This window comes from Piliocolobus tephrosceles, chromosome 5 (assembly GCF_002776525.5).
Source record: "Piliocolobus tephrosceles isolate RC106 chromosome 5, ASM277652v3, whole genome shotgun sequence".
Taxonomy (NCBI): domain Eukaryota; kingdom Metazoa; phylum Chordata; class Mammalia; order Primates; family Cercopithecidae; genus Piliocolobus; species Piliocolobus tephrosceles.
In genome coordinates, this window is record NC_045438.1 from 47697809 (window position 1) to 47722606 (window position 24798).

The 24798-nt window shown below is 34.5% G+C and overlaps 1 protein-coding gene across 3 annotated transcripts in view; it reads left to right on the forward strand.

The window, feature by feature from the left end:
* The window catches only part of STXBP5 (syntaxin binding protein 5), a 207534-nt gene that overhangs the window by 12335 nt on the left and 170401 nt on the right, over nt 1-24798 (forward strand). For all 3 annotated transcript variants that reach the window (XM_023188408.2, XM_023188409.2, XM_023188410.2), the window contains exons 3-4: nt 19826-19907; nt 24081-24181. In XM_023188408.2, the coding sequence (XP_023044176.1) occupies nt 19826-19907; nt 24081-24181 (183 nt within the window). The remainder of the gene's footprint in view (nt 1-19825; nt 19908-24080; nt 24182-24798) is intronic.

Genomic DNA, 24798 nt, shown 5'->3' on the forward strand with positions numbered 1-24798 from the left:
CTCATGCCTGTAATCCCAGCTTTGGGAGGCTGAGGCAGGCGGATCACCTGAGGTCAGGAGTTCGAGACCAGCCTGACCAACATGGTGAAACACCATTTCTACGAAAAATACAAAAATTAGCCAAGCGTGGTGGCAGGTGCCTGTAATCCCAGCTACTCGGGAGGCTGTGGCAGGAGAATCACTTGAACCTGGGAGGCGGAGGTTGCAGTGAGCTGAGATAGTGCCACTGCACTCCAGCCTGCGTGATAGAGTGAGACTCTGTCTCAAAAACAAAAAACAAAACAGACAAAAAATTCACAAGGCTCCTAGAAGAAAATTCAGATTTTTGGCCGCTTTCTTTAGAATCAGATATATTACATGCTTCTTGTTGGAAAGAACATACATGGTAATTTAATTGGAAACTGAAATTATATCTACTTTTTGAAAATATTTAATAGTTGCCCACTGACCACTTTTTGCATTTTTCCAGTAGCAGTAAATAAAGATATAATTTTATTTAGTAAATGAGGCTAATTTTTACTTGATTTCATTTCTCCAACTAGTATTCTTTTGGAAGTATATGTAAATATATATATGACAAATGAAATAACATGCTGAGCATATTTCTTTATATTTATTGGAGCTATGATTTTAACGTGAACATTCACCTAGCAAGGTTTTTAAATAAAAAGTAGCTGTTAATTTTTGTTTTATATTAATCTTCATTTGAAAAATAAGGTTTGCTTTATACAGCTCGTTATTTGTAAAAGATATGATGAGTCCTAGAACTTACATGGTAGTTATTGTTAAACATCAAGTTTTAAACAGTTGGAGGTGTTTTAATAATAGTGTTTGGTCTTGTTTTTTTTTTTTTTTCCCCCCCCCAAATAACTACAGTCTGGAACTTTTGAAGCTTTTCCTGGTGAAGTTGTTTGTTGAAGAGTGCTTAATCCTGCTCTTTCTTGAAAGTACATAGTCTTTTCTTGTGATAGCAGTACCTCTGCTTTTTCATAGCAGCACTGTGTCAGAGGTGTCTATAAATCTGGCGGCATCAGCTTTTGCAGTACTTTCTGCTAAATATTTTTCCTTTTGTGTGTTTATCTCTTTTTGTCTTTTGAAAAGGGAAAGAGTTGAAACATTTTTTTTGCATCTGTGCAGTCTTTGTACTGTATTTTTCATAATGTGTTGTATTTTTCTTTTAAAATTCACTTAACATAGTTGAGAAAAGAACTTAGCCATTAGGCATCTGGGAATGGATGCTGGGATAAAAAGCTGTTTTTACTTACATGTGAGAATTTACATTCTTTCTTGTTCATTTAACCCAGACCACTCTTGTTTATGACTACATAGTAAATAGTAGTTTGGGCAAGTGGTTCCTTTAAAAGTGTATTTATATATCAAAAACCATTCTAAATAATTGCCTGTGATAATAAATATAATTCATTTTTGCCTCTTCAAAAATAGTCCTAACTCCAAAACAGTGAATATTAAGAATGATTGTTTTCAACCACTCTAATTTGTTTATAAATAATAATAAATTTCTTACTAAAAATAATAGTGGAAGGAGGTAACTAGAGGCCTATTCCAACCCAGTGAATACTATAATTACATATTAGTCTGAATGCTACAATTTTCTGTTGTAGTGCTTGTTTTATTCGCATTAAAAGAAAGTAGTTGACTGACCTAAATTTTCAGATACTGTTGGACATTTGTAAAATGTTAAAATTGTCTTGACTTAAAGTTTTAAATGTTGATGTACACATTTTTTCATGGTTATTCTTAGCATTTTGTTAAATTTTTACTGCAGAAATAGTTCATTTTGTAGTTTTACTTAAATGAGATTAGCAGAATATTAGCATTGAGTAAGCAGTAAAAATTAATTTTGCCTACTCTTATTGATGATGTGGCTATCTTCATTTTTAATATATTTTCTAAATTGACTTCATTTTTTTAGTACAGTTTTAGGTTCACAGCAAAAATAAATGGAAGGTACAGAGATATTCTATATACTGCCTGTCCCAAAACAGTTGTAACCTTCTCCATTATCAGCAGAGTGGTACACTGAATCTACATTGACACATCACTTTCATCCAAAGTCTTTATGATAGGGTTCATTCTTTGTACAATTTATGAGTTTAGACAAATATAATTACATGTCTTTCATCATTATAATATCATACAGAATATTCTCATGTCCAGAGTTTTGTGCTGTTCCTCATGTAGATCGTGTACATATTTGTTAGATTTATATTTTAAGTATTTCATTTTTTGGGGTGCTAATACAAATTTCAAATAATTTCAGATTAATTACTTCAAATTCCACTGGTTCTTTTCTGGTATATAAGGAAGTGACTGACTTTTTTTTTTTCTTTTTTAGAGACAGGGTCTTGCTCTGTTTCCCAGGCTGGAGTGCAGTGGCACAAACACAGGTCACTGCATCCTCGACCTCCTGGGTTCAAGCAATCTTTCCACCTCAGCCTCCTGAGTAATTGGGACCACAGGCGCACACCACCACACCCAACTAATTTTTAAATTTGTTGTAGAGACAGGGTTTTGGCATGTCAGCCAGGCTTGTCTTGAACTCTTGAACTCCAGTGATCTCACCTCCCAGAGTGCTGGGGTTTACAGGCGTGAGCCACTGCGCCTGGGTGTGAATGAGTTTTATATGTTAAGCTTGCATATCCTGGCCGCTTTGCTATAATCACATATTGGTTGCAGGAGTTTTTCTGTTGATTCTTTCTGATAGCTGCATAGTTGATCATGTTATCAGTGAACAAAGACAGTTTCCTTTCTTTCTTCCTAATCTATCTGTATGCATTTTATTTCCTTTGCTCATTGCATTAGCTGGTGCTCCCATTACAGTGTTGAAAGGTGTGATGAGAGGGATATCCTTGCCTTGTTTCTGATTGCAGTAGAGAAGCTTTGAGTGTCTTGCTATTAAGTGTGTTATTTGTAGGTTTTATGTAGATGTTCTTTATCAAATTGAGGAACTTCCCCTGTATTCCTAGTTTACTGACAGTGTTTATCTGGAGTGAGTGTTGGATTTTCTGCATCAGTTGATATAATCATGGGATTTTTCTTTTTTAGCCTGTTAATGTAAGGGATTACATTAATTGGTTTTCAGATGTTGAACTAGACTTGCATACCTGGTATAAATCCCATTTGGTCATACTGTGTGATTCTTTTTATACATTATTGAATTCAGTTTGGTAAAATTTTATTGAGAATTTTTGCATCCATCTTCATGAGAGGAATTGATCTTAGTTTTCTTTTCTCGTAGTGCCTTTGGTATTTGTATTAGTGTAATGCTGGGCTAATAAAATGAGTTAGAATATATTTCCTCTGCTTTTATCCCCTGAAAGAGACTAGAAATTTGTTATAATTCACCAGTCAACCCATCTGGTCCTGGTACTTTCTGTTTTGGGAATCTATTAATTGATTCAGTTTCTTTAATGTATACAAGCCTATTCAGATTGTCTGTTTCTTCTTGTATGACTTTTGGTAGGTTGTATCTTTCAAGGAGTTGGTCCATTTCATCTGTGCCATCAAAATTGTGGGCATAGCTTTGTTTTTAGCATTCCTTTATTATCCTTTTAATGTCCATGGAAATTAAAGTGATGTCCGTCTTTCATTTCTGATGTTAGTAGTTTGTGTCCCCTCTCCTTTTTCCGTAGCCTGGCTCGAAGCTTATTGATTGTTTTTTGAAGGAAGCAGCTTTTAGTTTTGTTGATTTTTCTCCTTTGATCTCCTGTATTCAGTTTCACTGATTTCTTTCTTGTCATTATTTATTTTCTTCTGTTTACTTTGGATTCAGTTTCCTCCTCTTTTGGTAGTTTCTTAAAGTGGAAATGAATGATTTTAGCTGTTTCTTCTTTAATATATATGAATTGAATGCTATAAATTTCCTTTAAGTACTGTTTTCTGTGTTTCCCATAAATTTTGGTAAGTTGTTTTCATTTTTATTTAGTTCAAAACATTTAAAAATTTTTCTCGTAATATCTTTTTTGACCCAAGTGTTAATAGAATTGTTTTGTTTAATCTCCACATATTTTGGGATTTTCCGGCTCTCTTTTTGTTACCAATTTTTAGTTTACTTCCATTGTGTTCCAAGAGCTGCCATTGTATAATTTGTATTCTTTTAAATTTTTTGAGGTATATTTTATGACACAGAATATAGTCTATCTTGGTTAATGTTCCATGCGAGTTTGAGAAGAATGTGTATTTTGCTGTTACTGGATAACGTAGTCTGTAGATGTCCATTATATCTAGTTGGTAGAGGGTGGTGTTGAGTTCAGCTCTGTTGGCACTTTTTTTCTGCCTGCTGGATCTGTCCATTTCTGATAGAGGGATATTAAGGTTTACAACTGTAATAGTAGATTCATATATTTCTCCTTGCAGTTTTATGAGTTTTTGTCTCATATATTTTGACACTCTGTTCTTAGGCTCAAACACCTTAAGGATTGTTGTGCCTTTGTGGAGGATTGACTCTTTTTTCATTTTGTAATGCCCCTCTTTATCTCTGATAACTTTCCTTGGTCTAAAGTCTGTGTCTGAAATTAATATAGCTACTTTGCTTTCTTTTGATTAGTGATAGCATGGCATATCTTTCTTCATCTATTTACTTTTATCCTATATGTGTCTTTATATTTAAAGTGAATTTCTTACAGACAGCGTATATAGCTGGGTCTTAGTTTTAGACCCACTTTGATGATCTGTCTTTTAATTGGTGTATTTAGGCCATTGAAGTTTAAAGTGAATGTTAATATACTTCGAATAATACCTACCATATTTGTTACTGTTCTCTATTTGTTGCCCTTGTTTTTGTTTCTGTTTTTGTTTCCCATTCTTTTTATGCCTCTTGTGGTTTTAATTGAGCATTTTATATGATTCCACATTTTCTCTCCTTTCTTAGCATATCAGTTTCTTAGCATATCAGTTATACTTCTTTTTTATTTTTTTAAATAGTTGCTCTAGAATATACAGTATACATTTAGAATTAATCTGGGTCTACTTGGAAAGAACACTATACTGCTTCACAGGTAATATGAGTACCTTATAATAACAAGAAGAAGTTGTAATTCTTTACTGTCATCACTTATGTTATTGCTGTCGTTCATTTTGCCTGTATATAAGCATATGTAAGTGTTTATATATATAAACATACATAAACTGAATACATTGTTGCTGTCATTATTTTGAACAAACTATTACTACTAGATCAATTAAGAAATAGAAAAGTTTTTATTTTTGCCTCTATTTATTTCTCTGATGCTGTCTTCCTTTATGTAGAGCTGAGTTTCTGATCTATGTCATTTTCTTTAAGAAAAAAACAACTCTGACATTTTTTGCAGTGCAGGTCAACTGGCAGTAAATTTTGTCAGTTTTTGTTTGAGCAAGTTTTTATTACCCCTTCAGTTTTGAAGGCTAATTTTGCAATGCACAGAATTCCAGTTTTTTTTTTTTTTTTTTAAACTTTCTGCACTTGAAATGTTTTATTTCCCTCTCTTTTTGCCTGCATGATTTCTTGTGAGAGGTCAGAAATAATTTTTATCTCCGCACCTCTGTTGGTAAGGTGTTTTTCCAATGGCTTCTTTCAAGATTTTTTTTTTAAATCTTTGCATTTCTGCAATTTGAATGTGATACGTATAGGTGTAGCTTTTATTTTTTTTATTTTTATTTATTTTTAGCATTTATTCTGCTTGGTATTTTCTTAGCTTCTTGAATTTGTGGTTGGTATCTGACATTGATTTAGAGGAAATTCACAGTCATTATTGCTTTAAATGTTTCTTTCTGTTCCCACTTCTCCTGGTTTTCCTGTTACATGTACACCTTTTGTTGTTGTCTCACTGTTCTCAGATACTCTGTTCTGTTTTTTCCAGTCTTTTTTCTCTTTGCTTTTCAATTTTGGACGTTTCTGTTGAGGTATCCTCAGATTAAGAGACTCTGTCCTTAGCTCTGTCCAGACTACTATTCAGTCTGTCAAAAGACTAACAGAAGTCTTTACTTCTGTTAGTGTTTTTGGACTTTAGCATTTCTCTTTGACCGGTTCTTAGAATTTCTGTGTTTCTGCTTATATTGCCCATCTGTTGTTTGGTATTGTCTCCTTTATCCATTAGTGCCCTTAGCATATAAATCATGGTTGTTTTAAATTCCCAGTCTGATAACGCCAACATTACTGCCATTTCTAAGTCTGATTCTGATGCTTGCTCCATCTCTTCCAACTGTATTTTTTGCCTTTTAATTTTTTCCTGATATCTGGACATGATGTTCTAAGTAAAAGGAACTGCTGTAAATAGGCCTTTGGTAATGGTGTGGGGGGAAGGGAAGTGTGCTCTAGTCCTGTCATTAGCTGTCAGTTTTTTAGTGAGTCTGTGCTCTTGCACTGTGAGCTTTAGGAGTGCTTCTTAATCTCTTCTTCCCACACTTCCTCCCGCTCCCTTTTAGGTGGAATAGGAGGGCTAAAGTGGGCTGGAGTGGCGTACTTCTCTTCTTCTACTTGGAAGACTTGGGCCCACTGGTGTGAGTGATTTTTCTTCTCTCAGGTTAGTTGGTCTCTGATAAAACCCCAGCAGGTTAGTCTCTGGTAAAACTGTTATTTCTGAAGGCAGACCTTGTTGTTAAGAACAGAATATGCTCTTGCATATTTAAAAATGATTGCCTTTTCTCTTCCCTCTGCTGGTAGCGTGAGGGAATTTTCTCCACTATTTATTGCGAGAACCTGCTCAAGCTTTAGAAGTGAAATTTACAAAGATGTGGGGACATCTCTATGACTGGGTTTCCCTGGAGGTTTTGACTTTCTGACTTGTTTATTTTGAGCCTCCAACTATTCCTCAGTTACGTTGCTTGCTTCCTTACCCGGACACTGGTTTTCACAGAGGTTTGTGCTTATGGGTTTCTGCTTTTAGCAAGTTGTGATTCTCTGTATCCATCTGTCTGTCTTTCCAGTTTGGGGGTAGTGGTTTGTCTTGTGATCTCACTTCTCTTACAGATCTTTAAGAAGAGTTGTTCATTTTCCAGTTTGTTCAGCTTTTTACTTCTTGTTAAGATAAAATGATGATTTCCATGCTCCTTACACACTACACTGGAAAACAAGTTGATGTTAATTTTGATTGGTGAAAACATACGTGGTCTTCAAAAAGAGGTTTTAAAACTGACGTTTATCAAGTAGGTGCAACTATAGAATAGGGGTACTCTAAAACTGTAATTAATCAGTTGGCAAAGGCTTTGCATTGCAAGCACATTCATAGCCCATAATATGCAAAATGAAGTGCTCTTCATTATGTTAATCTTTGGTAAAGACTTATTAAACTTGTTTTGAGCATATTTCCATTAAGTCAGTCAGAAGCTAATTTAGCTGAGAGTGGGAAATTATCAAACATTTGGAAAATAAGACCTAGAAGGAGATAGGGGATTCATGATTATTCAATTAGAAAAAAAGGAAATCTGAGAAGTTATTTAATGGATTATATGTATATAACAAAATTATTTAGGGAAGGTAATGCTTAATTATACTTACGCCCACAAGGTTTCCCAGTGTTTCTCAACTATGGCTGTACATTAATTTGTGGAGCTAAAAAAAATAAAATGTACAAACAATGCCCAAACGTGCTTGGATTTCTTCTCTAGAGATTCTGATTCAGTGAGTCTGGCAAGGGGCATGACATCTGTAATTTTTTGTTTTTAAATCTTCGTGGATGCTTGTGATATAGAGCCAGAATTGAGAAATATTGGTTTAAGTGTTTGACAGGCTGGGTAGCAGTATTCTTAGGCAGATGGTAGAAAAGAAACATGTTAATTACTGTATATAGAGAGGATGTCGTTTTAAAGCAGTCGTAACATCTTGAGATCTGTGGTGTAACCATGAGGAAATACACTGCCTTTTTGTTCTGCCACTGCCTTTGGAGACAGGGCCGTGAAACTGTTACGTGAAATATTTGGAAAGGAACTGGAGTTCCAGGTCTTGAGTTATGGTGTTTTTCCTTCTTAGCAGTTTATCACTGGTCAAGAGAACGAGCAATATAAAAGACCATGAAGTCTAATTATGGTTGAAAAGTCTATTCTTAAACATGCAAGGCTTTGTCGGGTGCGGTGGCACATGCCTGTAATCTCAGCACTTTGGGAGGCTGAGGCAGGCGGATCATTTGAGGCCAGGAGTTCAAGACTAGCCTGGCCAATATGGTGAAACCCCATCTCTACTAAAAATACAGAAGTTAGCCAGGCATGGTGGTGCATACCTGTAATCCTAGCTACTGGGAGACTGAGACACGAGAATCACTTTCACACCCAGGAGGCAGAGGTAGTAGTGAACTGTGATTGCACCACTGAACTCCAGCCTGGGAGACAGAGTGAGACTGTGTCTCCAGATAAATAAAATAAAATAAACCAAACTAAATTAAATTAAAATAAAAAAATTAAGTTACAGGTGATCCTCACACTTTACTGATCAGGTTAAGAATGCAAATGACGTTTCACAGATGAGAAAACTATAGCACAGGTAGATTGTTTTAGTTATTACAGATCATTTAATATATTTTCATTTTTTCCTAGTAACCTGCTACTTACAGAAAGTTTATTTTTTATCATTAGTAGGATAAATATATCATGTACTGCCGCTTTTATTTATTGACTTTCATTTATCCCCCGTAACAGTGTAGATGAAGAAATCAAAGGTTTCTAATGATGCTCAATGTTTGTTTGTTTTAATTGTTTTTATGTTCACACAAAATAAAGGACAGCATTGGTCCTAATCTAAAGCTCATCCTCTTTTCACTTCACAAATGCTTACATCAATATTCTTTGATCCCATTACAGTGGTATTTAGATTTTAACTTTGTTATTGAAAAATAATCATGGTTAAATCTCTTCGAGACTTAGGCCATTAAAAGTAAAAATCATCTACTGACTTTTTATTCATAGTAGTAAGGCAATTCAGAGTAGCAACATTTTGAAGGCATATCAAAATACTTAAAAAGGTTTAAATTACCCTGTTTGCTGAAAGTAAAAGAATGTACTGAAAGAAATGGTAAGAGGTGTTTCTGATGAATTAAAATTGTGCTCTTGGGTTTGTCTTTTTTACTGTAGTATATGGTAGGAAGGAACAGTTTTCCCTTAAATTTTTTTCTTGGTTTATTAGGAGAATATCTGCTCCAAGAAATTTACTTTCACAGAATATTATATAATTAAACATATACTATTGTAGGATAATTTATTGTCATTTCTAACTGTAGTTCATAGAAAATATCATGATCCTTATTCATTAAACTTTGCAAGATATAAATGTGTTTCTAGAAACCTCACAGGATATCACAGTTCTCTGGTTGATTTCTATTTTATGTGTACTCTAGTCTTCCATTCCTAGGTTGGAAAATTGAATATGTCCCTTCTGTAGAGATTAGAGTAATATTACTTTTCTTTGCCTTGTTCCTCATTGAAAATAATTGATGAACAGATTCTCTGAAAAGATATATAATCTTAAAAAATACTAATAATTTATAACATATACCAGTTTTGATACTCATTCTTCATAAAAGTAGAGGTTGTCAGAATATGTGTGTCAGACGTTTTCATAATACACAGTGGTAATGACAGTAGTGAAAACTTGCCCAGGAGCGTTACTCTCAGACTTTATCACAGACTGGGGGCCCATGGCATGTTTACTTTACTATTTTTTGTTTCTACTTTGCTGCCAGTACAAATCCCACAAAGAAGAATAAGCAATAAGAGGAAATATTGTTGTGGTTGTAATAACCTAAAAAAAAAAAAAATCATTGAAGATAAAATGAATGGGCTAGAAATGTAATTTATGGGATTTTTAAGGGACATAATGGATCCTAAAGAAAATCGAGTCCAATTTCCTGATAGTGACAGGATTAGAACATTTTTCCACTGTTGTGTACTTTTTATTGGTTTTCTGAAAAGTGAATTAATCTTACCTAAGAAGATATGACTGGAGCGGACATGGTGGCTCATGCATGTAATCTCAGCATTTTGGGAAGCTTGAGTCTGAAAGTTCAAGACCAGCCAAGGAAACATAGTGAGACCTTGGCTCTACCACAAAAAAAAAAAAAAAAAAAAAAAAGCCAGGCATAGTGGCAAGTGCCTGTAGTCCCAGCTACTCTGGAGGCTGAGGCAGGAGGGTCCCTTGAGCCCAGAAGATTGAGGCTTCAGTGAGCCATGATTGTGCCTCTGCACTCTACCCTGGGTGACAGAGTGAGACCCTTACTAAAAAAAAAGGTATTACTGGACATAAAACATGTTTCTTAGGTTTTAAGAAAACTCATTCATTCATTGAGTGTCTACTATGTGTCATATGGTTTTCCAGGCTTTAGGAGTAAAGAGAACGGATAAACGTGTTCTTATTACCTGAGACTGTTTGAAAGCCTTCCACACTCTAGGATGGAAGTATAGCATAGGCTGCCAAACATAGTTGTGTAATTCAGCCAAAGATGGTCCCAACTGAAGGAAAAGGAAGTAGGTACAGAATTCAGTATGACTGTATAATAAGCAAGGAGGGAAATCAAAGAATGGCATGAGCATATAAGAATAGTGTAGGACATGCTCAAATTTCAAATGAACTGATGTTTGTGAGAATAATTGAAAAGTTTTTTTTTCAAGTAATATTCTCACCTACAAAATTATTATTATTTTTTTTTTTTTGAGACGGAGTCTCGCTCTGTCACCCGGGCTGGAGTGCAGTGGCCGGATCTCAGCTCACTGCAAGCTCTGCCTCCCGGGTTTATACCATTCTCCTGCCTCAGCCTCCCGAGTAGCTGGGACTACAGGCGCCAGCCACCTCGCCTGGCTAGCTTTTTTATTTTTTAGTAGAGATGGGGTTTCACCGTGTTAGCCGGGATGGTCTCGAACTCCTGACCTCGTGATCCACCCGTCTTGGCCTCCCAAAGTGCTGGGATTACAGGCTTGAGCCACCGCGCCCGGCCAACTACAAAATTCTTATCTGTTTGGAGTAACTGAAGACCTAACTGTTATATTGCTTTTATAATTCTGTTGCTAAATTTTTGAGATCCTTGAGGATAAAGACTATGATTTGTACCCTCAGTACTTATTAAAGTTCTCAAATAAGAAAAATTGAATGGGTTAAGCAAACATGGTTAAGGAATATCATTCTGTAGCTTGCCATCTTTACCTCCTAGGAGCTACAAAATGGGAGAACATGGAGACTAATTAGGATCATTAGTACAAGAAGCTCTGCTTGTTTCCCTGTAATGTGCCCATTTTTCTTGCCACACAATTCTGTATAGTAGTGAATGAAAGCAGGTAGGGTTGGAAAGAAACCAGTGGTTATGGGGAAGAGAGAAAGACTAGGTAAGTGATTCAGAATTCCAGAATGTGAGGTATGAAAACAAGGTTCTCCTGTTGTGTGGATCTGGAGAGAGGTCTTGATTCAGGTTTTCTAGTATTAATGGTATAAGTCAGTTAGAGGGATACAATAACATAATGAAATGAACCCAATAATTGTATGTCTGATTCTGTACTGCTGCTTTTCTCCACTTTAGAAACACACTAAAGGAAACCACCCTTCCAAAGGTATGTGCATGGTTTAAAGATTAAGTAGTATAGTATAGTGGGGGCTATGATGAAAAGTACATGTCCTACCTTGCCCATGCCTACCCCTTCCTGAGAAGGATCCATTTAACTGTGACTGGTCATGTTGCTAACTCTGAATAAAATCTCTTGCCAATGTTTTTTGATTCCTCAACTTTATAAATTATCAGTTGATTTCCTGCCTTAATAAAATTTGCCTCATATCTCCCCTCCCCTGTAGTCTTGTCCCTATTCTTACTTTGTTTCCTTGTTACCTTTGTAAATTTCAAAAAGTATCTTATAGTTAATTCTGTATTTCTTGCTCTGTCGATTATGCATACTAGCTCTTGGCTCCCCACTCTGTAAAATGAGAATGTTAATCCATCACTTTTCCATGTTTGTTTCCTCTTCCTTTTTTTTTTTTTTTTTTTTCTTGAGACAGAGTCTCACTCTGTTACCTAGGCTGGAGTGCAGTGGCGTGATCTTGGCTCACAGTAAGCTCTGCCTCCCGGGTTCACGCCATTCTCCTGCCTCAGCTTCCTGAGTAGCTGCGACTACAGGTGCCTGCCACCACGCCCGGCTAAGATTTTTGTATTTTTTGTAGAGATGAGGTTTCACCATGTTAGTCGGGATGGTCTGGATCTCCTGACCTCATGATCTGACCACCTCGGCCTCCCAAAGTGCTGGGATTACAGGTGTGAGCCACTGCTCCCGGCCCTGTTTCCTTTTTCATCCTCCTTTCGTTTGCCAACTGTAGTCAGGTGTAATTAATATAAACTTCTAGTTTGATTCTAAAAGTTGGAAATGGGTGAACAGTATGTATTATGACTTTTTCCTGTGATGACTTTTTTATTCCACAGTCAAATGATATCCTATGAGTACATTTCCTTTCTTGTACAGCTGCTTTTCTTCCATCTCCGCCACTTCCCTTATGCATTGGCTGCTGTCATCTCATGGTTAAATGCCTGAGGCTTCTCAAGGATGGAGTCACATCTGTGGAGCCCTCTTGTTCTCATGAACCTGCCTCCAGTGAATACCTCCTTGTTCTTCTCTAAGCTGGACCAGTGTTGTTTATGTCAACTGTGCTATTTTCCTCCTGGGCTTTTTTCTTTTTTTTTTTCTGGGTTGAATTCAGTGTTTTTTAGATTCCCCGTCATTGCCTTGTGTGTGGGGGTGGGGGGGGCGGGGGTTTACTCTTTCAAATTATTGGAGCATAGTCTTAAATGACTTCCGAAAAGAATGATACGATTTTTGAGGCCCATGAATATCTAAAAGTCTTTGTTCTATATTTAGATCTTGTCAGGGGTTTGCTTGAATGTCTTTATAACTCTGGGGACATTACTGTTTTCTAGCAACTAGTAAACATTGCTAGCAAACTAGCAATTTGATCATTTCTTTGCAGGTGGTCACTTGTTTGTTGTTTTGTTTCTTTCTCCCTGGAAGTCTATAGGTCTTCTTTTTAAGCCTTAAGGAACATTTTAGAGTGGTGTATTTAGGTTGGGACTAATTTCATTTATCATTCTGTGTACTTCCATCTAAGGACCCATGTTCATTAGAAGCGGAGTAAAATCTGCTTTCTTCTATTATTTCGTTGATACTTTTCTTCTTTTTCTTTGTTTTCTCTTATTGGATGTTACATGTTCTAAAATGATCCTTATATTGCTTACTTTTTCTTTTATATTTTCTGGTCCTTTATTTTTTGGCTTTACTTTTTTAAAGGGATCTTGGAACGAAATGATGGCATACATATTTGTTCAGCTTGGTATCTTGGACCAAAGACCTCTATATACTACTTTTCAATCATAATATCCAAAATTGGGATTTTCTGAGCAATTTTCATCAGCATATTTTAGGAATTAATGTAGATTTTAAACTATTAGTGAGAAATACAAATTATTGTAATTTACAAGGGTAAAATATTTTTCTTGGGACTTTTACTTACATGTATTTCTAAAACCATACTAATTCTTTACATGATCAACAATCTTATTTTTTTACAAGAACATTGAATTTTCTTTGTTGCTTCTCATCTGTTAAATACGTCTTGTTTTTAAATCATGGATGAAAGAAATTTAAAAAGTCAAATGCAGGACAGGAGGAAATAAGTAGCTGACTTGCAAAAATGCTAAACCGTAGTTTTTTTTTTCCTCCTATTGTGCTGTATTTCATTTAGGTTGCTAAATAGTTAAATTCATTCAGTGCTTATGAAAAATGTTTAAACGTTTCAGACAAAAATATATTTAAGACTATCATATGTTTTAATTTGTTTTCATTAAGAATTCTAGTGTTTACTTGCCTTAAATTCATTGCCTTTTATTATTACCTATTCATATATGGTGTTAGTATTTATCATTCATACAAGCTAATTCTTGTTTTTAACAGCTTTAGTGTGCTATACTTACATATAATGATATGTAAGTATTGGCTTGTCAATTTCTACAAGCAGCTGGGATTCTGATAGAGATTGTTTAGGTTTTTTTCGATAAGTTTGGTGATTATTGCCATCTTAATAATATTGTCTTTGTTCCATGGATATAGGATATCTGTTCATTTATTTAGGGTTTCTTTCAGCAGTACTTTTTAGTTTTTGATGTTACAGGTCTTGAATTTCTTTGGATAAATTTATTTTTAAATATTCTATTCCTTATGATGTTATTGTAAGTGGAATTGTTTTCTTAATTGCATTTACAGATCGTTCATTGCCAGGGTATGATTTTTATGTGTATTGGTCTTGTATTATGCAACCTTGCTGAACATTTTTATTCATTCCTGTTTTTTTTAGTGGATTTCTTAGAATTTTCTATGTATAAGATTATGTCACCTATGAATAAAGATAGTTCTTCTTTTTTCTTTTTGTTTTTAACACTTTCTCTCTTTTTTTTTCTTGCATATTTGCATGGCTAGAACATTAGATTCCATGTTGAATAGATGAGTAGTGAGAATCGACATGCTGTCTTTTTCCCTATCTTAGTGGGAAGGCATTCAGTCTTTCACCAGTGAGAAGGATGTTAGCTGTGAGTTTTTCATAGATGCCCTTTGTCATGTTGAGGAAATTCCCTTCTATTTCTAGTTTTATTGAGTTGCATGTTTAATCATAAAACGGTGTTGATTTTTGTCAGATTTTTTTTCTACACCCGTTGAGATGTGTGGTTGTGCCCTGTATTCTAACATCATGTATTCCATTGATCCCGTATACTTTTTAAAGATATGATTGTTTATTTCTATTTCTCATTTAATTTTGCCAAGTATTGTTTCTCTCAGTAGCTATAGACTCTAAAATGTTTTTTGGCGTATCATTTTACACATGGAGGTATTTGTAAGGAGGTTGTCTCAAAATTACAACTAGAATTAGAATTCAGAATTCTAGCTTTTTGCTTACCTTACTGTGCCATATTGCTTCATTATTAAAATTAATTTTTCAACGTGATACCCTCAGCTAACAACTGTTAACAATGAAAAATGACTCTGGTATATTATTCTTTAAATTAGCATATTGCTTACTATCTAATTGGTGTATGATGTTCACCTTACTACAAGTTACATTTAGTCTAGTTTTATAGAATTAGACCAATCTGGGTTTATTAAGTTTTATAGAATTAGACCAATCTGGGTTTATTAAGTACTCAGTTGTGAAACGTTGATTATAAATATATGTTCCTTTTCCAGTTTTAAGATGATTTACAATAAATCAGGAAGTAACATTTACATGTGAAAACGGGCTCTTAATATATTTTGCTGTGTCTGTGTGTGTGTGTTTGCGTGTGTGCTATAAGGGTTGGTAATTTATGCTGTGGGTTCTGGAATTAGACTGCCTTGGTTCAGATCTCAGCTTCTTTACTAACTAGGTGAGTAGCCTTGAGCAAGTTACTTAAACTTTGCGCCTGAGTTTCCTTATTTGTAAAAACAGAGCTTATCATAGAGAACTATTGTGAGATAATACATATGTAGTATTTTACTTGACACATCTTAAGTGTTCAGCAAATCTCAGCTTCAGTGATGATGCTGGTGATGATGATGGTGCTGACGATGATGATGTACTTAAAGACCTCCCAATTCCTCATTTATTCCTCCCTTCCCAATCAACCAGAAAAAGCCATTTAAGCAGTGAGATTAATGCTTGTTTTGAATTTGATATACACTACTGTAAAAAAAAAAAAAAATAGGTTTTACTGGCTCTGGCGTTTGTTTCTGCTCATGTGTCCTGTACACCTCTTCCTGCTTATTCGTTAATTGCTAGTTTTATCATGTTATTTTTTTCTGTAATTATTTCTTTTTCTCCTATTGCTTACATAGAGGGTCGTGACTAAATTACAGAGCCTTGTGTTCAAAGACTGTGCTCCTGATCTGTTTTAACTTTGTCTCGTACATCTCTTCATAAATACGCCAGTGATAACGGTGCTTGTCTGAACATGGACCATGAGTCTAGCTGTGCAGGAATTATCTGACATGTATCGTGGGTCAGATAAATTAACCGGTTTGCTTTAAAAACAAGAACTACTAGTGGGATTAGGTAGTTATCATAGCTCTTGTTAGTCAAGCAATAGAAAAATTGAGGGCAGAAATTGTACCTGAGATAGGAATATTGCATTATCTTCAAAAGAATACATTGAAGTTAAGAGTTACAAGCTAAGATACAGTGACAGAAAAAGATACTTACCTTTCCCTATGTATATAAAAGAACAAATATTAGAATAGTAAGTGAATATTTCCTCACTTAATAAATTTGCGGTAATGTTCAGCGTATAATCTTTTGGTTTTTCTTCATTTTAGTTTCAGACATTTAATTTTTTTCATTTAATTGTGAACATAGCCACAGTAAATGGAAATCACTTACTAAGCAGGTCTTCATTACAGTGTTTGACTTTTTTAATAAAAATGTTAACTCGGTAATGTCAGTATTAGGAAGAATCATGTGTGCAAGGAATAATAATTATAGATGTGAAAAGATATGAATGTTTTGTGATCTAATAAATTCAGTGTTGACATTTTCTTGTATTATAATGGTATGTCCACTGTCAGGGAACATTTAGTTCTAGCCAACATGGTGAATAATACATTGTCTTAAATAACGATAGTGGAGCCACTTGGTAAGTACACTCTATGTGGTTTAATCCTCACTGAAGTTCTGCAAGCTAGTCTAGATAGGTCTTATATGCATTTTATAGATTAGATAGTTAAGACCTGTAATAATTCTCTCCAGATCACAGCATCTAATAGCAGAGCTGGCATATGATCTAACTTGAAAGTAGAGGTCTTTAAGTCTCATTGTGCCTCAGATGGTTCCTGTGGCACAAACAAACAACCTACTCAGGCATCTCCTCTGAAAATTTGGGTGTAGCAAGTTTGCAATGGGGCCAGAATTCTGATAAACTACCAGGATAGGGAACTACTTGCTCTGAAATTTGTGTCCTTTCTATGTTAGTTTCTCAAGATTACATGTATCATTATCTATTCTTAGAACTTAATTTAAAATTTTTTGTTATGAAGTAATAATGTACGAATTTTTCTTCCAATCCATAGGGCAGTTTTGGTGGTAGGACCCCTTGGGGCTAGCTGCATCTGTATAGTACTGCTTTATTTACAGGAAAAAGGGAATGAAATAAGTAACTTTGAGAAAAAATCATTTCTCTGAGCCTTAGAAATGTCACCTGTAAAACATGAATAATAACTACCTTTCAGAATTAGTGTGATGATTAGGTGCAATTATGTATTTAAGGCATAGTGCCTAACCACTTAGTAGTTACTCAGTAAGTGGTTCTTATTGTTTATTAAGAAGTTATTTTTATCATGTTAGCTAGAAGTTAAGGAACTATGTTATATCAATTTAAAAGTACATTTTTTGTTTAGAGTAGTGTCATACATAGCCTAAGAGTAAAACCTCTCTTTGACCTCTGTGTAACTGACTTCCTAAATTTATAGACATTTTTCATTCTCTTTGGAGAAAACATTGATTGACGCCCATGGCAATTTGAAATTTCAACACCAGTAAGCTATTTCTTAAGAAGGCTCAAATTAGTAGACCTGTTGCTTATTCTTTACTTACCAAGAATCAGTTTTTCTGTATTCCCAGTCTTTTTATGTCTATTGTATTAGATATTCTAATCAGGTAAATCACCTTAATATTCTATAAAATGATGAAGTACAAATGTCAAAAGAGACATTTTTTAAATAAACATCTAAGATGAATGCGTTTAAAAGACTTTATGAAAGTCAGTCACTTAAAATGTCCCTCCCAATTTGGTGTGGATACCTATAATGCCTGAAAAAGAAATAGTAAGACTGTATATGAATGCTGTACTCGTATTGTTTGACATTATCTTTAAAGTTCCATTTAAGAAGTTAAACTAGAAATCTTATACCTGGGTAGTGATAGCTATGTTTTACTCAAGAAAAACAACTCTGATTTTTAGTTAATAGATTCATACTTAAAGAAAATGTCTTTGCCTAATATCAAAAGATTAGCAGTATTGTGTATGTTTTGTGATAAAATAATATGTAAGGTAAGTATAATTATTATGATTTTCTACAGTACTCACTTTCAAAAAAAAATCAACTTATTCTTTGATCCCGATCTGGTCTCAAAAGAGAGGTTTGACATTCATGTAAAATGGGAATTATAAAATATAAAATATGCTAATTTATGCCAGAAAGAATAATTTAGCTGAAGAGATTAGAATTAGACTCACTATACTGGGTAGACGGGCAGGTTCTTTTTGTAAAGAAAGAAATGGGTGAACAGATATACAGATTTTTTTTTTTTTATGGCCTGTCATGGTGTGATTTGCACATTGCCAATACTATTAATTTGAAATCTAGTTTCCTGCAGTTGTATTTGAGCAACTGGTATAGCAAAAATACTACTACTACTGTTACTACTACTGCTACTACTACTACTACCACTACTACTACTACTACTACTACTGCTACTGCTACTACTATTATTACTACTAACAATAATTCTAGGTGTTTAAAGAGGAGGGTACTATGAGCTAAACATACTCAACCTGTTAATTTATAAAATTTATAATTAATTGCTAGTAATAAATAGAAAAAACTCTTGAAAATGAGTACCGTCTAGAAAATTTCTAGAAATCCAAAGGAAAAAATCATAGCAAATAGGAATTCAACCTATGGCACAATTGTTTTCATTAAGAACTTTGTGGCATGTATTAATAGAATACAGAAACAGACTGTACCTGAATGTGAATTTATATACCGGCAACTATAATTAATTAAATCCCACCAAAGTTTATTTTTACATTTTGCTTTTTACTTTAGGGTGATATTTAATAACTGGCAAAATGAAATTAGTTTACAGCTGATTAAAATGACTACCTTCTTATTTCAAGTTTATGAAGGTAAAATGCATATAACAGTGCCTGGCACATAGTGAGTTCTACAAATGTACAGTTTTTTTTTTTTTTTTTTTCTGTTCTGTTTTGATGTTTTTACTCAGCATGCTTTATTAATTTAGAGTGTAGACTCTGGAGCCAGAATGCTTCTTTATATTCTATTTTCGCTACTTCTAGTTGTGTGACTTGAGACAGGTTACTTAATTTCTTTGTACTTCAGTTTCCTTATCTGTTTAAATGGGGGAAAATAACATATTCTTCATGAGTTATGAGGATTAAATGAGTTGATATAAATAACATTTTCATAATGCCTAACACGTGGAAAATGTTATATAAATATTTGCTGTTATTATTGTATGCCAATTCATTTTAATCAATATCCATGCCTGTTGTAAAAGATGGACACATTCATTTGGTGAAACAAAATCATGTGTCAATTAGAAACATAGTTATGTAGTTCTTCATTATATTTTTAGCCTTACTTGAAAATTACACGGCAGAAATGAAAAATGACAGTAAAAAGATTACTGTTCCGAAAAGCAACATTCCAAAATGACATTTGCCTGCTTTTCAGATTTGTTGTCGACTACAGCAAAATGGGACATTCTGTAGATCCAACCACCTTTGTCTTCTTTTTGTTATTTTAAGATGAAGAAAATAATTTGGGCCAGCATAAAATGTATTACCTATATATTATCTTGTTTTAATATGTTGCTGATGTTAATAATTCATTTTCTTCTAATTTGCTTATTTTGTTTAAACCTGTAATTTCTGAGACTTTTCAACAGAAACTATTAGATAGATGTGTAACAAACCTAGCTCTAAATCTCATCTTCAGTAAATAGCCTGTATTGAATATGAGGTCATTGGAATATTTATCAGCCTATTATATAATTTACCAGTTTCAAAAAACCAAACAAATACCATAAACTCCTTAATGGAATTAATTACAGCTTTGGTCGTCCAGGAGTAGAATGTTATTGCCAGCATGACAATGGAGCTGCAGTAATCCAGCTCCAGTTCCTGATTAATGAGGTTAGTGAATTGTTTTAATCATTTCTACTTATATCTAAAGTAGGACCACATCTAGTCTTTCAGATTTCTTACATGCGTTCACATTTTATTTAAATATTTGAACAAAAATTAATTTATAATCAGAAATAGTAATTCATTTTAAAGTAGCATCATGAACAGTTACATAAATAATGTAAAATGTTTTCTCAAGACAGTGTTGTAAACTGAATGGCCTAAGGTAAACGTTTTTGGTAAAACATGCTGCATTTAAATTTTAAGGGATATTGAATACTGGGTAACATAGAAATCTATATTAAAATATTTTTTAAAAGATTGAGCTTATTACAAATCAAAGAATGTGCGTCTTTAATGAATTGCTTTGAAATACAACCAAGAAACCAACATTCATTCATTAGAAAGTAGTTACTGCCCAGAGTTCTTAATTAACACACAAATGTGTCAATTGCTTTAAGTAATTGACGTTGCATTTCCTTTTGAAAGTATAGAAGGAGCTGGAGAAAACAGCATTTTATCAGCATAGGAAACACGGTTTTTGCATATTTTAAGAACATACGAGCAGCTCTGAGAATAGATGTTTACTGCAAGTATTGATAGGGAAAACTGGTCGTAGAAGGAAGAAAGAGAAATTGCTTCAGAAAAGGCTCTGATCTCCTTAAATATGAGGATAGATTTTGGACATGAGTTTAGTCCATAAACCCTTAGGCTCCGTGGAATAATTTCTTAAATGTATGTGAGAGAAAATAAATTCCTGAATACCTGTGGCTTTTGATAAATGTTTTATTCATACCAGAGGATTTAAGAAAGGCATCTTGGGTGTAAAAAGATAATTATGACAACATAAAAACCTCCATAAAACTATAATCCAAAGAATTTGCAATTGTCTAGATTTTTCAAGGTCAGCGGATGTGTTTTTAAAACCTTCAGTATCCTGTATAGAAGTGTATATTAGGCATTTTAAAATGTTAAATTTTTAAAAATTACAATGTAGAAAGTTGTTGAAGCCATATATGAAGACTCAGATTATTTTTCCTCTTTTAAAGAATGTTTTATTATGGAATCATTATACTCATGGTTAAGTTTAAAAATAGTTTCAGAGAGAGCTTGTGTACCCTTTTAGCTTCTCTCAGTAGTAACATTTTATATAACAATACTAGAATAGCAAACCAGGAAAATGACATCAAAACAGTACTATTAACTAGACTATAGACCTTTATTTAGATTCTCCAGTTCATATATGGACTCATTTGTGTGTTTGTGTGTAGTTCAATTTTATCACATGTACAGATGCATGTAAGGACTGCCACATCAAGATACAGGTCAGTTCCCTCAGCACTAAGGGAAGGCATTCCCTCAGAAATAAAGAAGTGCCTTCAACACTAAGGGAATCCTTTTGTAATTGAATTCCTGCTCACCCTCAGTCCCTGGCAACTATTAACCTGTTCTCTCTCTCTCTCTTTTTTTTTTTTTTTTTTTTTTTTAAGATGGAGTCTCACTCTGTCACCCAGGCTGGAGTGCAATGGCATGGTCTTGACTTACTGCAACCTCCGCCTCCCGGGTTCAAATGATTCTCCCGCCTCAGCCTCCTGAGTAGATGGGACTATAGGCGCATGCCACCACACCCAGCTAATTTTTGTATTTTTAGTAGAGACAAGGTTTCACTGTGTTGGCCAGGCTGGTCTCTTAACTCCTGACCTTGTGATCTGCCTGCCTCAGTCTCCCAAAGTACTGGGATTATAGGCGTGAGCCACCATGCCTATCCTGTTCTTCATTTTTATACTTGTGTTAAGATTTTTTTTTTTTTTTTTTTTTTTGAGACGGAGTCTTGCTCTGTCGCCCGGGCTGGAGTGCTGTGGCCGAATCTCAGCTCACTGCAAGCTCCGCCTCCCGGGTTTACGCCATTCTCCTGCCTCAGCCTCCAGAGTAGCTGGGACTACAGGCGCCCGCCACCTCGCCCGGCTAGTTTTTTGTATTTTTAGTAGAGACGGGGTTTCACTGTGTTAGCCAGGATGGTCTTGATCTCCTGACCTCGTGATCCGCCCGTCTCGGCCTCCCAAAGTGCTGGGATTACAGGCTTGAGCCACCGCGCCCGGCCAAGATTATTTTTTAAAGCAACACTGGAGCCAATGTTAATAAAATACGGCAGATCATTTACTGTACACCTAAATTTTAGAAATCTTAAATTTGTGCTGTTTTTATTCATATTAAGTATTCTTTTTCTCTTCAATAAGATTGATCATAGACTTCTTTGGAAGGGCCATTTTTTTTTTTTTGACCTGCTTAAATGTTAAATTATAAATACATAAAGGTAGTTTTTTTGTTGTTGTTGTTTTAAAAAGTGGAAATCTGACAATTAGGTGCACCTGTTTGCTTTCAGATTTGGAAAACTATATACCATATAGGTGAAGGAGCCACCATAAAAGGAAGTTAGCTGTTATTGCTATTTTGGCTCTATGTCTTCTCTTCTTCCTGGAGATTTTAAGATGCGGTAAACATACTAAGAAAGAGGATGACATGGCCTTTTATTTGATGGAAATAAGAAAGAGCAGTACAAATCTTTGACACCCTAAATCTTTTGAGTTTCTCTACTTCAAAGTGATCTAGATAAGACAATGCTTTTAGTGAAATGGAGAGAATGTGGACTTTATGTATTTCTGCTTTCCAGTTGTCATGTCCTGTCAACAGAAGTTACACGCTAGGGTAGCCCTCATAGAATTTTGAAGATGGAAAGGAGTTAGAGAGATAATATAAATCTTGTCCTGACAGCTGTTTTAATTCTTCTGAGGAGTAGATGAGAAACTCTTATTTTCAAAGAGAGAGACTTTACAATTTCTTACAATAACCTAAAAGTTGGTCTTGCAAATCTTTTTTGAAATTAATGTAAATTCTGCATGTTACATCTCTTGTCTTACTCTTCTCTCAGTTCTTGATGATAGATTTCTAACTCCTTTGAGGAAAAGCATTCAGATGTCTTAATAAATCAGCTCTAGTCTACAGAGTCTTAATTTTATCCACAATTGTCACATTGCATTTACAATTTTATAGCAGTATCATCTCTAGAGGTTTTTCAAGGTATTCTTGCATAGATCTTTGCTCTGTGTCTTCAGCCATTTTCTGTTGCTACAACTGAACACCTGAGTCTGGGTAATTTATAAAGAAAGAAGTGTATTTATTTAACTTCTGATTCTGGAGGCTGGGAAGTCCAAGACTGAGCAGCTGCATCTGGCTGACTTCTAGTGAGGGCCTCATGCTGCCTCATAACATGGTAGAGAAGCAGAAAGGGAAGCTCATGCATGCCAGGAGAGGAAAGAGGTCACCCTCACTTTATGACAACTCACTAGCAAAAGAACTAATCCAGTCCTGTGAGGGAAGGAACTCCCTCCCTCCCTGGAGACTGCATTAAACCCTTCACAGAGGCAGATCTTTTATGACACAAATGAGGGCTGGTTCACCACCTCTCAACACCACTTCACTGGCAATTACACTTCAACGTGATGTGTTTTGGCATTGCAAACCACATCTAAACCATAGCACTCTGGAAATTCTGATTTGTTGGGTTTGGGTGAGAATGAGCCACTTAAATGATTCTCAAATACTGCCAGGCTTTTTCTTCCCTATAAATAATATTTAGTTGTATCAGACATTTTAACATTCTAAATTAGTCAGTTTTCAAACCTTCAGATATAGATATTACAGTGTGCCAAATGCTATGTTTATTTTCCATACCATTCTAGTAGTAGAATTATGATCTGAGTATAGTACTTTCATAAGGATTTGTCTTAAGCTGAATGAAATGAGGGTGTTACTTCATATCATATTTTGCTCTGCTAATCAAGGAAGTATGTATAATAGTTACAAAGTAACTTACAGTCTGATCTCTAATGTTAAATAACTGGATGTTAACCATACTATTCCACTAGATCCTAGTATACTTTTGGCTTATGAGATACTAAATTATACTTTAAATTATTGAAGAAGTTAACATATTTACATACATGTAATACATATACACTTTTTACATCTGCTGTTTTGAATTTGAGGCAAATGTTTCTTAGATCTAAATCCGCTGGCAGAAAGTTTTGAAATTTGGGAAGGAGATATTTCTGGCAGCTATTGAGTAGACTTCATGTTGATAAAATGTATTATATATGAAATGTATTATTTTTGATTTTTAAGGGAGCTCTTGTGAGTGCCTTGGCTGATGACACCTTACACTTATGGAATTTGCGTCAGAAGAGGCCTGCCATACTACATTCGCTTAAATTTTGCCGAGAAAGGTAAGAATTCTCCCAGTTATCCTATGTATAGGATATTTACTATTATGATATTTTCTTGAATTTCAGTCTTTGATTTTTTTGTGTGTGATGGACCTTATGCACAATCTAAAAACTAATTCAAAAACTTCAGAGGATATACTGAAAAGCAAGATTCCTTCTTTTTTAGATCCATCTTACTTTCTTCAGGCAACCACATAAATTTCTTTTGTGTCGTTCTGGAAGGATTCACAGGGTATATATAAAAGAAAAAATCTCTGTATGTCTCCCCTGCATTTTTTTTTTTTTTTTTTTTTGCATAAAAGGGAAGCTATTACATATTCTTCCTGTAACTTGTTTTTACTTAACATATCCCATAGATTGGCTCATATCAGCACATTTAAATCTTCCTGAATCATTTTCATAACTGCATAATATTCATTTTACTCTGTTGTGATGTTATGTTATATATATGTCTTTGTCTACATATACAGGTATATCCATAAGATAAATTTGTAGAAGTAGATTAGTTTGGTCATAGAAATTTCTTCTAATATGACTTGTGAATTTGGGGCTTTGATTGGAAAAACTTTTTCACCCTAATTTTATTAACCATTGTCCTTTATATGTTTTTGTAGTAC